The following is a 16,437-nucleotide window of genomic DNA, read 5'->3' as shown; positions in this document are numbered from 1 at the left end:
CTCAATATCCGCCTAAAGCAAACAAAATTAGGAAAATAAATCAGCGGGGGAAACCCCCAAAGTTTAATACATTTCCAATACCACCGGGAACAGGTTGTGGTCTCCTGTGTAGGTCTGGGTTGCCAGACTTTTGACTGCCTGGGGAAGGGCGCTGTGCTGCTGGGCCGAGGAGCTCAATGGGTGGGAGGAGGGAATGGGGCTGTTTCTAGATCCTCAAAGGCCCCTGCAGGCTGGAGGGAGAGGACTCTAACCCACACCCCAGATGCCAGAGTCAGACCCAGTCAGACCCAGCTTCCTCCTCCGCAGCTGTTTCCCCCACAAATTAGACACCCGTTTGGGAAACAATGTAGCCTCGTTAATCATTTAATGAAATAAACAACTAATCACGCTGTGATGCTGCCAGTGTTTCTTAACCCCGCAATCAGCCTGCCCTGGAGGGAGGAGGGAGAAGGAAGGGGTGCGGGTAGGGGCGGGACATGGTCTAACCCCTGAAATGCTTCAGCTGACTGGGGTCATCCCCTTGGGACTCCAGCCTTCCCCCAAGGGACAGTCATGAAAAAGAGCTGGAGATTTGGAAGCAGAGGGCCTGGGTTTCAGCTCTGCCACTTACTCCCTGGGGAGCATTTGGTGAGGTTCCGCACCTGTCTGAACCTCAGGCTTCACACCTGGAAAGGAGCTGATCACCACATCTACTTCACTGTGTTGTTGAGGAAGAGTCGGAGAGAAGAAAGGCCACAGAAGAGCTGTTTGATCCTTCATAGGTGGCTGAGCTGGGGTCAGCCTTTATTCCCTACCGCTTTCACATCCAGGCCTGACTGCTTCTGGGCCTGCCGGAGGGAATCAGGAGAGGCCCCTTGGAGGGGGCTACTTGTGCTCAGGAAAAGACAGGAAGGGGAGGTCTGTGAGTGTTGCTCCCTCATCTATCCTGAGGGCTAGAGAGAGCATTAATGAGTCCTCCAAAGGCTTAAGTCCTTTGATCCCCGATTTTCTGAACTCCCCCACAAACTTTTCTGCAGTGTCTGGGTGAGAACCCCACGTTGCCATAGTGACCTCAGCCCAGATAGGCTCAGACTGGTCCTGCAGGCTGAGGGAGGTGGGGGGAAGGGGTCATGTCCCTGAGGTTCCCAGTGGTCCCCAGGACCCTAGCAGGCAATCCCAATACAGCGGTCTCTGCCTCCACACTGGTTTCCCCAAGAAAGGGGTTTGGCTCTTCTGTGGTGTCCTCCCCACCTTTCGCTCTCTGCCAACAGAAGAGTTCCTTCTACACAGTGCAGCCCCACTCCCACCTTCCTCCTTCCAGCCGAGTCTGTCTCCTTCTCTAGTAAATCCCCGACGCCCTCTCCTCGTGGGTGGGAGTGAGGGTCAGAAAGAGGGGAGGCTCCCCAGCAGCTGCCCACCCCAGCAGCGGAAGGAACAAGGGGCATGTGCGGGAGCGCCCCTCCCCCCACGAAAATGCCTTTGCTGTTGATTCCTAAATAACAGATGTCTGTCTGCATATTAATGAGATTGGACGAATAATTGGTGAGTTTTTCATTCAGTGTCAGAATGAACCCGGAGGCCTTATGTTCATGCACACAGACACCCACTCACACCCCCCGCGCACCCCCCCCACCACCCGACTCTCCCCTTCCCCCAGAGTACAATGAGACAGAAGCAGATGCTGGTGAGTTTGACCCACAAAGGGGAGGGGCAGACAGGGAGCTGGGGTGGCAGCAGGAGGGAGACCTCGAGGGTCTGGGGCTAGGCTTGTCAGTTTCTCCCTCTTGATCATGGTCTCCCCGGCCCCCCCGGGGGCCTAAGCTTGCACTGTGAGACTTCACCACCAGGCAAAAGGGACCCAGAAGAAGGTAGGAGCCAGAAGGTAGAGAGGGTTGTGGGGGAAAGGCAGGTGTAGCCTGGGGGGAGCAACAAAGCAGGGGCCTCCTTTAGCTAGGTTGTGCTGCCCAGGAACCCAGAATCAGTGGGCCCCATACCCTGCTTTAGCCCCTATGCCAGGGTGTGGGGTGGAAGAGCAGGGACTCTTGAGTTAGTTATCATTTGCCCTCTGGGTGTTCTCCGGAGTGTTTCCCAACCTCTCTGAGCCTCTCCTACTCTCCTCAGCTCCAAGAATACCTACCTTGCAAGACTGAAAAGATGAAATGAGATAAACTATGTCAAATGTCTGTCCTAGTGCCTGGCTTACAATAGGCCCAACACATAGCAGTTCCCCCACTGATCCCCCAAACACACCAAGACAGTTTCAAAAATCACTGCCTCTCAGGTGCCTGGGTGGCTCAGATCATGATCCTGGAGTCCCAGGATCGAATCCCGCATCGCATCGGGCTCCCTGCTCAGCGGGGAGTCTGCTTCACCCTCTGACCGTCTCCCCTCTCACGCTCTTTCTCACTCTCTCTCTCTAAAATAAATAAAATCTTAAAAAAAAAAATCACTGCCTCTCCTGCCAACCCCACCCGCGTCAAGGCAAGGGTTAATTAGAAGTTTAGTAATTACCCCAGCTGCCTGGAAATTGGAAGGGAAAGAGACAAGACGCAGAGGGGCAGGAACAGAGAGACGAGATGGATAAGGGAGAGGGAACTGATAGAAGCCCAGGCCTGGAATAGAAGGAAAGAGACCAGGGCGACCCTGAACCACCAGGTGGGGATGGCGAAGGTACTGCAGGCAAGTGGAGTGAGTCCCTTAACGAGAGGCTAGAATCTAGATGGTAGATTTCCAAACCCCAGGTCTGCCGTGAGCTCGGCCTCGGAAGTCTCCTCCCCTCCTACCACCTCAGTCTCCCCATCTGTAAAATGAGGGACTTGGCTTACTCTCTAAGGTCCCTGCTCCGCGTGTGAGAGCATGAGAGTCCCAGAGGCCCCAGGCAGCAGGGGAGGGGAGGCGGCTGCCCCCACACCTACCCCCTCTCTAGGGCCCAGCAGTCACTCTTGCTCGCCTCCTCTCTCCCTCGGTAAATGGATCTGCTACACAGCACACAACTGTCCATTGTGTCCTAATGAGGGACGAGCAGGGAAAACCAATCACTTATGATGCAAATGAGCGGCGGCTGCAGCCTCCGGGTTCTCCCTGAGGGCCTCTCTTCTGCCCGGACCCCGGCGCTGCCCCTGTTGGGCCTTTCTCCCTAGCCCTCAGTTCCCATCTGGTCCTGGAAAACGGGGGTGATGGGCAGACCGGCCTTCCCATGGTCGCTCACTGCCACTCCCTGCAAAAAGCCTCAGCCCTTACGGCGGCCCCGGCTTCTCTCCCCACCCCAAAGGGCAACCAGGGCAGCTCAGTTTTCGTTTTTAACTGGGGTGAAATGCATATAGCATACAATTAACCATTTCGAGGTGTACAATTCCATGGCATTGAGCGCAGTCACCAAGTTGCGCCGCCGCCGCCTCTCTGGGCTCGGGTGTTGTACCCCTCTGCCCCTCTCTGCACCCCTGGCCTCCAGTGGCACGGGGAAGCCGCTGAGGCCTCCGCGGAGTCCAGGAGTAATGGAGGCTAGTGTTGGGCTAAAGGCTGAGCAAAGCCCAGAGCCGGCCTGGGATTGAAAGGGTTGACAAGCCCTGTGCTTTAGGATGGAACCAGAAGAAGAAGACAGGAGAGATCATCACTGCTTCCCCCCAGCACTGCCCTGGGACCCTATCTTTAGGAAATGGCCTCTTGAATTAAAAAAAAAAAAAGTTCCTTTTCTTCTTAATTTCTCTGGCATTTGGTTAGAAACCAGAGGAGGCTCTGGCACAAATCTTCGTTCCCATGACTTTCAGAGCCCCTGTGGGCTTGGGGATGATCCCACCAGCAGGCTTCTTACTTTGGCAGCTGCAGAGGGCCCTGAGACAGTCCCCAGGAGCCCTCAGACCCCAGGAGAGGCCTCCTCTCCACAGGTCCCAGGGACAGGCTTCACCAAGGAAAGATTTTACACCTTTGCGGCCCAGTTTATCCCACAGACATACAGCTTAACAGCTGGGAAGACTCCCATAAGTTGCAGTTTGAGTTCCGCTTGCTAATATACACTACCATTTGTTTTTATGTCGTTTTCAGGAGAAGACAGCAAACACCTGCTTACCTGTGTGTCTGTGTTACCTTCAGATTCACCCTCCCCCCTTCCCTAATCTAGGACATGTGGTCATGTTTTAAAACAAAACAAGATTTTTCTGGAATTAACCAGTGTCAACTGCAGCATTGCAGAGAAACTTCACAGGGCCACAAACTTTCTTTTCTCTGGCCCCTGTCCCCAGTCAACCGGGGTCCACGTTCCCCCTCTCCCAAACAAACACATCCCAGACAACATCATGAGGGTATTTTCATCTGTGTTCTAATGAATAGGGGGTCCCAGGCTAGTTAGTTCCGGCTCTGCCACCAATTCACTGGGTGACTTTTGACAAGGACCTCAGTTTTATCACCTATAAAGTGGGGATAACAATTTTTACCCTGGCCATCTCTCAGGGAACAAGTGAGGAGGGAGAAATAATAGTTGTGCCGGTGCTTTGAACTTGCAAAGAGATTATCATGAACATCATAATTATCTCTCCAGTGATGGCGGCAGCCGTTTATCGGTCTTGAGTATCCAGCCTGAAGGGGGCCTTGCTGGAAGACACAGGGATAGGGGAAATGGATGTCCTCCATCTGTGTGGGTGTTGGCTTGATTAATCACAAAGGAGTAGGCTTCATGGCAGGCAGGAGGGAATGGATGAGGAAATCTGTAGGTGTGGGCTGAGAAGAGGAAGTAATTCTTGGACACTTAGATCTCTTACGCTGTTTCTGGAGCAAATGAGGGCCCTAGAAAAGTGGGTGGGAAGGACTGCAGGGAATTGGCACTCCCAGGGGCAGAATGTGGCTGGTTTTCCAGGGACTAGTGTTCGTGGGGGGGTGGGGGGGCGGGCGGTTGGATAAGCCCTTCACTCAATGCGTCCATTCATTCATCCTTGAACCCATCCATTCAGCAAATTCTCACTGGGTACCCAACAAAGTATCTGTCAGGTACTGAGGCTGGGTTCCAAACAAAGATAAAATGATACTAATCCTGCCCCTAAGGACGTTCTGGTCAAATGGAGAAAAGAGAGTATACACACAAATGACTTATGGATGGAAGAAAGTGTCATTAAATAAAGCAAACTTCTGGGGTGTTCTGTCGGGGGGGGAGAGAGTCTGGCCCGGAAGATGGGTGGAGGTTCTCTGCAGGAGGCGTCGTGAGAAGGGCCCGTGGGGATGGCAAAGCAGGATGCGCTCAAGACAAGCTACAGTGTGAGCAAAACCTGCGGGTCCCCATGTTTGGCGGCCAGGGTGCCTGAGAGGGCGCAGCAGGTGAGGCACTGGAGAGGCAGGGTTTCAGCCTGGGATGGCCAGTTGGGGAAGACGGGGGGTGGGGGGGTGTCAGAGAAATGTATCTGCAGAAGACTTTCCCAACTCCTGGATCAGGTGCTCCTTCCCCCAGTTCCTCCAGCTGCAGGGGTTCTCACTTGGGCCTTCGGGAATCTCCTGGCTTCCTTTTCACCAGCCAAATCCTACCCAAGCTCCAAGGGTCAGCTTGAGATGCTTCACCCGGAGGTGCCGCCCCACAGCCCCCAGAGGGCTTCTGGACCAGAAGTCACAACTTTGTAAGGGTTTCCTGTGGCTTTCTTGCCTCCCGCATTGAATAGTAAGCAATCCGAAGGCCAGAAATGGATCTTCTCTCCCTCCCTTTCACAACCGCCGCGCATACAGCGGTTACCAGGGAACTGGGCATGTAGTCTCCCGTCAATCACTAATCTGATTGTTACTCACCGCCTCCTAGGATTGCTTCCCAGCACAGTTTAGCCCCGCACAAATCTTTCCCCGAACAAGGCTTTGCCACCTCCTTTTGTTGCGTGACCTCGGGCAAATTGCTTGACCTCTCAAAGTGTCCTGTTCCTCATTTGTAGGTTGGGAATAGTGCATGGCACTTAGTAGGAATGTGGCAAATGATAGTAACGATTACTCTTGCTGTTGCCCCTGAGAGCTGGCAAGATCAGATGGTCCAGGGAACCCAGGGCTGGCCTTCCATTTTTCTTCGCTTCTAATTTAGTCATCTTCTGCTCCCATCTGCCTCCTTCTGTTTTGTCCTCCTTGGGTCTTTCCTGTCCCCACTTATGGGTCTTGCCTGCCTTTCTCCCTCCAGGCCAGCTGTCTCTTCTCCCCTCACAGAGCCTGCTGGTGGCGGGGTGGCAGGGTGGCGGTTCTCACTGGGTGAGGGTTGTCTATTCGCCTTGCTCTCCATCAGTCAATAAAGATAAATTACAAAGTCATTTGTTTTATTTGTTCTTGTTACCTCGCGGGCTGTCTGAAATTGCCTTTCTTTAGAAAGCCCCATTTGCATATCTCTATGCTGGAGTCAAAGGCTGCAGCTGTGGTTTCACTGCAATTTAAATATTAATAAAATCTCTAGCTGTTTTTTTAAGCAGTCTGGCCCTTCTGCTCCTAGGCTGCTAATATAATTTAATCTTTGTCCTTTGCTTTGTATTTATTTAAAGGGCCATTTTAGTCAACTGAAACCAGCTGCTGCAACCTTGTAGATTAAGAACCACTAACCAGCCCACAAACCTTAGTTTTCCTTAAGCAGTCCCAGAGCCACCTCTCCAGGAGGCAAAATAGACCTCAGGTAAGTTTACACCAATCAGCAGCCCCTTACGCTAAGCCAGTGGTTCTCAAACATGAGTTTCGGCCCCACCCCCAGTTTTCCGATGCAGTATGTGGGGGGCAAGGCCCGGAATCTGCTTAGTTAAGTTCCTAGTGGTGGTGGTATTCGCCCCTTCAGTCCTCATCAGGGGATCGTGGTTTGAGAATCCCTGCACCAACCTACTTGTGAAACTACCTTATCATTCTGGGTCCCTGAAACTAGGTCTCCAAAGCTCGTCTGTGCCAGTCCCCATAAGGTGGGGGGAGACTCTCTAGTTCTCCATTGCTCCAGACCCTTCCACCATTGCTTTGATTTTCCTGATCATTCGGACTCATTTCAGGACCCCCCGCCAACCCGGCCACCCCCGCGCCGCATGTCCCCAAGCCCGGCTCTCTACAGGAGCTGGCTGTCTCCAGTTCTCCATTTCTATTTGCCCAGATTCATTTCTTTAATTTTCTCCTTGTTATGGGCAGATTTACAGGCTGTTTGAGCATCACTGAAGTACGGTAAAAGGGCCTCCGGCTCAGCCAGTCTACAGCCTTTGATAAGCAAGCTCCCGGGGTCCCTGGCTAGCAAGCCCTATTCTCTTGGGTTTCTGTGGGCAGATCTGCCGGTCCCCTTCACGCTGCCCTTCTCCTGGTGCTGCCTGCCTCTGGGGCCCTCTTATCTGCTCCTCGCAGCCTTCACAGGATACATTCGGGGCAGCTCGGCTTCTTCCGCTCCAACCACCCCAACACTGATTCCTTTCTTTTTCTTCTGCATGTTTCTGAGCCCATACTTTGTTGATGATTCTGGTTGCGTTTTTTTAGGAGGGAGATAATCTACAGAGCTCTTCTCTAGGCCCCCCTCCCTGCACCTGCATGATAATCCCTCTTCTTCCCCTGCCTTTCCAGCTCCTTCGCAGAAGTTCATTTGCGAGATAAGGACACACAGGAACTGGTTCCCCAAATGCGGCCGTGCCCAGAGGGCTAGACTGTGGGGTGGAAAAGTGGGAGGATGTCTTAAAGCCGGAGGTCAAAGGAGCAAGTAGATTTACTTCATCATCAGATAAGCCTCTAAAACCCAGCCAAGCATCATGAGGCCAGGGACAGAAGCTGACTTCCGGGAAGGGTTATGCAGAGCTCGAAAAATAGGGTGGATATTTGTTGGGAGACCTCGAGAGATAATTACAGGAAACTTTTTTATGTGTCTCAGTCATCCCTGCTTTCACCCAAGATTCCTGGGGAGGCTGAGGCCTGGCTCACCCCCAGGGGCCAGCAAGCCATGACTTGTCACTGTGCCCGAAGCACTTACTTCAAGCCCACCTGCCATTACGGTTCCCACCAAGACCCATGGACTCCTTGCTGGGTAGACAGTGGCCTGGCATGAGCCCGGGAGAGACGATGCCATAGGCAAGGCTGAACTGGATTCTTTTTTCTTTTTTAAAGATTTTATTTATTTATTTGACAGCGAGAGAGACAGCGAGAGAGGGAACACAAGCAGGGGGAGTGGGAGAGGGGAGAGGCAGGCGTCCCGCTGAGCAGGGAGCCCGATGTGGGACTCGATCCCAGGACCCCAGGATCATGACCTGAGCTGAAGGCAGACGCTTAACGACTGAGCCACCCAGGCACCCCAGGATTTTTTTTTTTTTAAAGAGTTTACTTTCAAGTAATCTCCATACCAAGCCTGGCGCTCATTGAACTCACAACCTGGAGATCGCATGCTCTACTGACTGAGCCCGCCAGGCGCCCTGGACTTTAAGGCTTTGATCACTGAAAGATAAGCAACCATAATCGGGAGGCTGGATGGAGGTGGAAACCGGCAGCTGTGAGCCAATCCTGTCAGTTTCTGCTGAGGGCAAAGGAGGGCTGCTTTCCTTGGGGAGACCTGCTGCTGGAAGGCAAGAAAATTCTACCGCCTCCCACTGTGACCCACAAAAGAGTCTAGAGTTCTAGTTGCCCTCACAACCCATTCCTCTCCCCAAGTTCCCTTGAGGCTTGAGCCAGTGCCTCTGACCCGGGTCCGTGACGGATGTGGGTGGGAAGCTCCATGATGGGGCAGAAAGGGCATGGGTTTAGATTTCCAGGTTGTCATTTACTAGCTGTGCAAACTCTGAGCAAAATCTCTTTCCCATTCTCCTTTATTCAAATGAGGTGCCGAATACCCACTGCCTAGGGCTGTGATGATGACCCCAGGACAAACGTGATGCCAGTTCCTTCCGTTTTCTCCACTCTTCCCTCACCCACCCACCCTCCTTACAAACGTGGCAGCGCTGAATAGTGTGGGCATTTACTTCTTTTTGCCTCTAAGAGGACTCTAATCTCTGAACATGTGAAGACCAAAAAATGATGATACAGATTCTTATCTGTGGATGAAGTATGTTAAATAGGAGTGGTTGTCAGAAATCTCAAGATACCCTCCCCAGATTCTGTCCCCTGGTTATTCAATCAAACACTAATCTAGGTCCTGCGGCGAAGGGGCTCTGCAGCTGTATAGTTCAGGTTATGGACGTTAAGACAGGGAGATCACCCTGGATTACCTGGTGGGCACAGTCTAATCATCCGAGCCCTTAAAAACAGAAATTTCTCTGGCAGGAGCTAGATCCGGCAGTCAGAGAGATGAGGAAGGGGAAGTCAGAGAGACTCCAAACATGAGAAAAGCTTTGACCAGGGTTGCTTGCTGGCTTTGAAGATGCAGCTAGGGGTTCATGAGCCTAGGAATGTGGGAGAGGCTGAGGGTGACCTCTGGCCAACAGCCAGTAAGGAAACGGGGACTCTCAGTCCCACAACTGTGAGGAACAATCTGGCCAACAACTTGAAATGGCTTGGAAGTGGATTCATCCCCCGAGCCTGTGGAAAGGAACACAGCCCTGCTGCCTTGATTTTGGTCTTGTGAAACCCGAAACAAAGAAACCACCAGTTGAGCCAACTTGGCCTTCTGACCTACAGAACTGTAAGATAGTAAATGGATGTTGTTTTAAGATATTGGGTTTGTGACAATTTGCTATGGCAGCAATAGCAAATACAGTAGGTACTGAAGTCTTCTCGGTTAATGCTCGGAGTCGGTACTACTGTTACCCCCATTTTACAGATGAGGAGACTGAAGTACAGTGAAAGGGTCTGAGCAGGTCTGCAGCTGTAAGCCTCAAGAAGTCATGGCCGGTGGAAGTGTTTGCTACCAAGTTTATTGGCAGGTGAATAGCACAACATTTACAAAACATTTTGTACAATCAGGTCTGTACTGCCCTCACACACTGGGGGACTAAGGAAGACCTAGTCCTTCCAACAGCTATAAACAGTCCTGGATAATGAGTTGATGAAAAACACTTTCTCTTCCTTCGGCAAACAAAATTATTTATGAAGCTATACAGTTCAGCAAGAGGAGGCACAGAGAAAAAAATTACCTCAAGGAAAGCAACAGCTCCTTTCCTGGTGGGATCCGTCATTTTACAGACAGGAAATATCCATATCAGAGATCTTATGTTTCAAGAGGAATGGGTGACATATCAGAGCTATAACAATAAACACTGTATTTATTTCTAACGGGGAATTAGAAGACTCTCTTCGGACAACAGTTCTTGAAGAGATTCTATTTCAGAGCACATCAGTGCTAAGAAATTCCTTTGAAATCCAGTGACTATAGCACAGACTTCTGGAGATCAGGGCCAGTGTGACTCCCCTCTCCTCTAACCCTCAGGGTTCATATTTACATCTATTACCTGCCTCTGAATCCCTCTGCCACCCCCCGCTCCACTCCAACATTTGAGAGCCGCCCGAGGACTATTCTGATTTTAAGTCACGTCACAGATTCCCCAAGTACTTGCCTTCCACTGAAGGGTCTGACTCTTGGCCTTTACGAACACAGGGTTTTAGAGGAGCAAACTTAGGGAGACCAACTATTCTCCAGAGGCCAGCATTCTGTGCCTCCAGCTCTAAGCCAACATCCCCAGTATGAGGACTAGGGCTAGTAAATAATGAATCAGCATCTTGCTCAACTGGTGGGGTTTAAATGGTTTTAAATTCTTTTCAGGTGAAAAATTATGACAATTTTGTGCTCATGGGAGATTTCAAAGGGTGACTTAAAGCAGAAAAATCTTTAAGGGACTCTTGCACAGCCAGAATTTCTTCTCAGGCTAATGTACATAAAATATTCAGTAACCAGGACTATGGAAGGACTGAAGAAGAGCTCCTGGGGCCTGGAAAAAGGCTGCTTCTTACGATCATTCTCGGGGTCCTGTGGAGACAGGCTCCAGACGCTGCATGCATGGCTGGCTGGAGTGAGCAGCAGCTCCGGGAATCTGTGGGATCAGGTAGGTGTCCAGCTCCTGGCACTGGTAGAGGGCTACACTGTCCAATACCCACTCTCGGGTCACCACAGGTGCCTCACACATCTGCCCAATCGCTGGGGACAGAGAACACAAGCAGAAATTAGTGTCACTTCACTTTTTCCCAGACCAGACTCCTGTCAATCTACTCCGGGAACCTGGTTGTAGGAGTTCATAGGGTCACTCGGGTGAGTGCAAAACTGCTGATCTTAAATAATGCTTCAGGACACAGGACCTCATTCAGAAGCCTGAGGAGTGACTGCTGGTGAAAGCCTACAGCCTCTGGCAACTTTACTAACAGGAACTCCAATCTGTTAAAGGAGAAGTCACCAGGGGCGCCTGGGTGGCTCAGTCGGTTGAGCGACCAACTCTTGGTTTCTGCTCAGATTGCGACTTCAGGGTCCTGGGATGGAGCCCTGCATTGAGCTCTGTGCTCAGTGTGGAGTCCGCTGGAGATTCTCTCTCTCTCCCTCTGCCCCTCCCCTGCTCTCTCTCTCAAATAAAAATAAATAAAATCTTAAAAAAAAAAAAGTCACCAGAGAGCACAAAACGGCACTGCAATTTAATGATTTTGCAACCTTAGGTGAGAAAGCAAAACAGTATAAGCGTGATCACATTTGTGTGAAATATATGCGTGTACATATATATGCACACATGCATGGAAGAATTTTACCATCACCATCTCTAAGTGGTGGGATTACTGGAATTATTTCATTGTGTTTGTGCTCATTTATATATTTTTTTATTTTTTATTTATTTATTTTTTAAATGTTTTGTTTTGTTTTTTAAAGATTTTTATTTATTTATTGAGAGAGAGAGAGAATGGTAGAGAGAGAGCATGAGAGGGAAGAAGGTCAGAGGGAGAAGCAGACTCCCTGATGAGCAGGGAGCCCGATGCGGGACTCGATCCCGGGACTCCAGGATCATGACCTGAGCCAAAGGCAGTTGCTTAACCAACTGAGCCACCCAGGCACCCTCATTTATATATATTTTTAAAGATTTTATTTATTTTATTTTATTTCTTTGACAGAGACACAGCGAGAGAGGGAACACAAGCAGGGGGAGAGGGAGAGGGAGAAGCAGGTTTCCCACTGAGCAGGGAGCCTGATGCGGGCGGGGCTCGATCCCAGGACCCTGGGATCACGACCTGAGCCGAAGGCAGAAACCTAATGACTGAGCCACCCATTCACCCCTATGCTCATTTATATTTTATGTGATGAACATTAATTAATATTTAACCCCCACCAATGGAAATAGCTCATGCATTACTTTTATAAATGCCAAATGAGCAAACCACTGTTTTTTTTTTTTTAGGAAGATTGTTGCATTTTTTTTTTTTTTTAGATTTTATTTATTTATTTGACAGAGAGAGAGAGAGATAGTGAGAGAAGGAACACAAGCAGGGGGAGTGGGAGAGGGAGAAGCAGGCTTCCCGCCAAGCGGGGAGCCTGATGTGGGGCTCGATCCCAGGATCCTGGGATCATGACCTGAGCCGAAGGCAGACGCTTAACGACTGAGCCACCCAGGCGCCCCAGCAAACCACTGTTTTAAAAGGACATTTTAGCCATTCATTCATTCCTTCATTTATTCATTCAAATATTCACTGAGCACCTAGAAGGTCATTGAGAACTGTGTTAATCACTGGGTGATCTGTGGTGAACCAAACTCATCACACAGGACCCCATATGTCACAGGCACATGTCCATGGCCTTCTGAAGCCCCACACAGGTGCACCATCTACTCCAGTTGATTGAAACAGGACATTTAGGCCTAAAATCACCACAGTCATCTGCAGACTTCATCTGGGCCCTGCCATCCATACTTCTCTGGACAAAGGCTTACAGCAAGACTTACCATGGAAGCCACTGTCCTCTGCCCAGGCGTCCGGCTGCACAACCACCACTGGGTGAGTACCCTGCATCCCCAGGAAGGAAACAGCATGGAGGGTATCAGAGCTGGACTTTTGCAACAGTCACTTCACCATTTCTTGATGGTGTGCTGAAGCAGACTACTTAAGGTGCCACCACAGAAAGGAGGGGAAGGGCATAAGGCAAAAAGGAAGCATTGAAGGGAGAACATTCCCTTAATAAATTAAATACTTAGAGAACTCAAGTCCTTACTGACACTCCACACATGAGAGTTTTCTGGCACTGGCACATGATCAGAGAAAGCTTGGGCTAAGAGAGGCTTCCGAGGCCCCCTGGCAGGGTACACAGGGACTGATGGGTGCCAGCCTTGCTCCGTCATAGGACAGATTTTGTGTTGTCCCCCTCTGACAGGGCATCAAACACTTACCTTGCTGAGAGTGAATAACGAAGGTTCCTTCACCACAGAAGCCCCACAGAGGTGCACCATCCACTCCAGTTGATCTAAATAGCACAGAGAGACCTAAAATCACCACAGTACTCTACACACTTAACCTGGGCCCTCTATCCCACACTCCTCTGGATGAAGGCTTACAGCAAGACTTCAAAGTGGGAGAGTCTCTATCTCTGCTCCAAAAGGACAGAGAGGCCTTGAACTAGAATCTATACCAGGTATGGATTCTAAGTTTGCCACCGATATGCTACCTACCCTGGTTATTGGTCCCCAGAAGGCCCCTTGGTAGATAAGGTTTGACAGTCTCTCAAATAAAACACTTTGGAAGAAAAGAATCTAAGATCCAATTTCCCTAATTTGCTAAATTGCTGGCTAAGATACTGTGAAAAAATACCTGTTTGCTTTCCCTCCCTCCCTGCCTAATTCTGTGTTGGTAATTGATAATCACGGCCACTGAGGGCACCATACTTGGTGGTAATTACTGTAAATGTCAAGAGACAGGAAGATAATTCATTCAGTCAAAAAAAAAAAAAAATACACATCATCCTGAACGGAGACTCAGTACATCAGTGGGGAAGGGCTCCGTGCTCAGCTGGAATTGACACACTCGGGGGAACAGAAATCAAAAGGGACTGTAGAGATGTTCCACCTGCACCTGGAAAATCAGCAGTATGGACCAAGGAATGGCTTCTGGGCCTCTTTGGGTGCTCTTTTTTCATCAGTCCGTTTCTGGGGATTGTGGAGGTGGCTCCTGTTTGTCTTAAAGAACTGAGATCAACTGACTCATCTCCAAAACGATATCTGTTAGGGACCTCGTTTTCATTACACCAAAGAACAAAAACACTGAGAAATCCCCAAGTGGCACTTGGAAATTTCATAAAAATCCAATCAATAACCAATAGAGAAGACAGAAGTAAAATTACTTTGCTGGGCTCTCTTGCTGCCACTCATCTGTCCCTGACCAGATGCCAAGGCCATCTTTTGAGGAGTAAGAGAACCTGATCCCTGGGGAGGAAGTGGGCACAGAAGCAAAGGTAGGTGGACTTTGTTTCGAAAAGAACCAAATCTATACACATGCCAGGGCCTCAGTGCCACACAACTCCAGAGTTGAGCCACATAGCACTCCTAAACATAACATCACATTCAATGTCAGAGTTAATTAGAAAATGTTCATCAAGAGTACTTCCCTGCTTGCTCTGGGCCTGTGTGGGGCCCCAGGCCTACAGGGCTTATGTAGCTGCCGTGCTTGTTTCTCATTATCAAATGAAGATGATTTAGGAAGAGCAGAATTCTTTCTTAACATTTACAAACCTGAAAGGTATCTTCTCCCCACCTTATTCTTTCCCTCCTTTCTTAAACCAAAGGCCAGTAAGGGCAGCTCTTCCCCATCTGAGCACAGAACACTGCATCCTAGAAGCTAAATCTTCACGGCCTTCTAGCTCTTGAGAAAGAGCACAGGGCTGGTTTTTTGACATAGGGTAACGTTTAGGTGCAGTTTTGTCTGACAGATCGTAGAGAAACAGAATGAGCTCTAGAGCACCTCGCCAATCTGAGGAGCCCCGTTAAGACAGTCTCTCCTATAACACCACCATGTAAGAGAAAGGCTGGTGCTGGACTCTGCACTTCTCCCAGTTTCTTACCTGTGGGCATGTTGGTAAAGGGCCCATAGCAACAGACTTCTAGGCCCCTGAAGATCTGGGAGAAGAGTGGGACAGAGGGATGGAGAGAAAGAAACACTAATTATAAGAGTATGCATTTTATAAAAAACAATATAAACAGACTCTCCAAAATGAAGGACTTTCTTTTTTCTTTACCACCTGATAATTTCTTTTCTTTTTTGTTATTTAATAGAGAGAGACACAGCGAGAGAGGGAACACAAGCAGGGGGAGTGGGAGAGGGAGAAGCAGGCTTCCCGCGGAGCAGGGAGCCCAATGTGGGGCTCGATCCCAGGACCCTGAGATCATGACCTGAGCTGAAGGCAGACGCTTAATGACTGAGCCACCCAGGCGCCCCTACCACCTGATAATTTCTGCTACTTCCTGGAGACAAGGAGTCCAATGTCAGAACACTGATGGATTTTAGAAGACTTCTAAAAAAAGTGAGTATGTAGTTGATCCACTCTACAGTCATTCTTTGTTATTCAGAGGCTGAGCATCTCACTTTGCCACCAATCAGGCACAGGCTCCTTCCTGGTGACTTCACTTCTTGTTGAGACAAAAAAAACCCGGGCCTTCTTTATATTTAATAAGAGGTTTGGATGGCAAGAAATTCAAGCTATAAGCTGCAGTTTGTTTATCCAGACTTGGTACGTCAATTCTAACCATCACCCTAACTGGCAGAGAGGTCTATGTTGATTTTACATGCTCCTTTTCTCCTCTTTCTTCTGGCCTCTGGACATCTGTTCCTTCCTCCACATTGCTCTAAGACTGGCCCTTGTTCCTTCAGGCAACCTAAACTGTTTTTTGTTTTTATTTTTAATCTAGAAGTTAATCTAATCTAGAAGTGAAGCCTGGTTCTGCCTCTTCTCATTGAGCTGACCTGACTGCCTGGTTTCCAGGAGACACAGATTATCCTGCACCTCCAAGGTGCCTCTTCCACTTACATATACTGCTCGCTAGCACCATCCACAAGAACTTTCTGGGGGGCCTGGCTGGCTCAGTTGTGGAGTATGCGGCTCTTGATCTCAGGGTCGTGGGTGTGAGCCCCATGTTGGGTGCAGAGATTACTTAAATAAATAAACTTTAAAAAACAAAAGAACTTTTTGTGATGATGGAAATGTTCTATATTGATGTTAATAAGGTGGCCACAAGTCACATGCAGCTACCAAGCTCTTGAAATGTGGTTACAGTGAGTGAGGAACGAAACTTCATATTTTATTTAATTTAGTTATCTAGAATTTAAACAGCCCTTGTGTGGCTCATGTTACAGGCAGATTCTTATACATACATTGGCGCAGGTTCTTAGGCAAGCACTAGGGTATCATTTTTATTTTTTTTAAAGATTTATTTATTTATTCGAGAGAGAGAGAGCATGCACACCACGAGCACCAGTGGGGAGAGGGGCAGAAGGAGAAGGAGAGAGAACCTTTCAAGCAGACTCCCTGCTGAGTGCAGAGCCCAACGTGGGGCTTGATCCCACAATCCATGAGATCACGACCTGAGCCGAAACCAAGAGTCGGACGTTTAAACGACTGTGCCACCC

The 16,437-nt window shown here is 49.5% G+C and overlaps 1 protein-coding gene across 12 annotated transcripts in view; it reads right to left on the bottom strand.

Annotated features, from left to right (window-relative positions):
- Positions 1-9,757: 9,757 nt before the first annotated feature.
- Positions 9,758-16,437, bottom strand: part of BRCA1 (BRCA1 DNA repair associated) — a 66,953-nt gene continuing 60,273 nt past the window's right edge. For 10 of the 12 annotated variants that reach the window (XM_028093921.2, XM_028093923.2, XM_028093932.2 and 7 more), the window contains 4 exons: positions 14,876-14,930; positions 13,212-13,285; positions 12,771-12,831; positions 9,758-10,993 (listed from right to left, as the gene is read on the bottom strand). In XM_028093921.2, the coding sequence (XP_027949722.2) occupies positions 10,812-10,993; positions 12,771-12,831; positions 13,212-13,285; positions 14,876-14,930 (372 nt within the window). In that variant the 3' untranslated portion in view covers positions 9,758-10,811. The remainder of the gene's footprint in view (positions 10,994-12,770; positions 12,832-13,211; positions 13,286-14,875; positions 14,931-16,437) is intronic. The other 2 variants (XM_028093928.2, XM_088028247.1) reach the window with 2 other exon arrangements.

Source organism: Eumetopias jubatus, unplaced genomic scaffold (genome assembly GCF_037043125.1).
Source record: "Eumetopias jubatus isolate StellerSeaLion01/CBP00866 unplaced genomic scaffold, mEumJub1_p1.0 scaffold_10, whole genome shotgun sequence".
Taxonomy (NCBI): Eukaryota; Metazoa; Chordata; class Mammalia; order Carnivora; family Otariidae; genus Eumetopias; species Eumetopias jubatus.
Note: the sequence above shows the minus strand (reverse complement) of the source record. Positions and strands in the feature narration are given on the sequence as shown.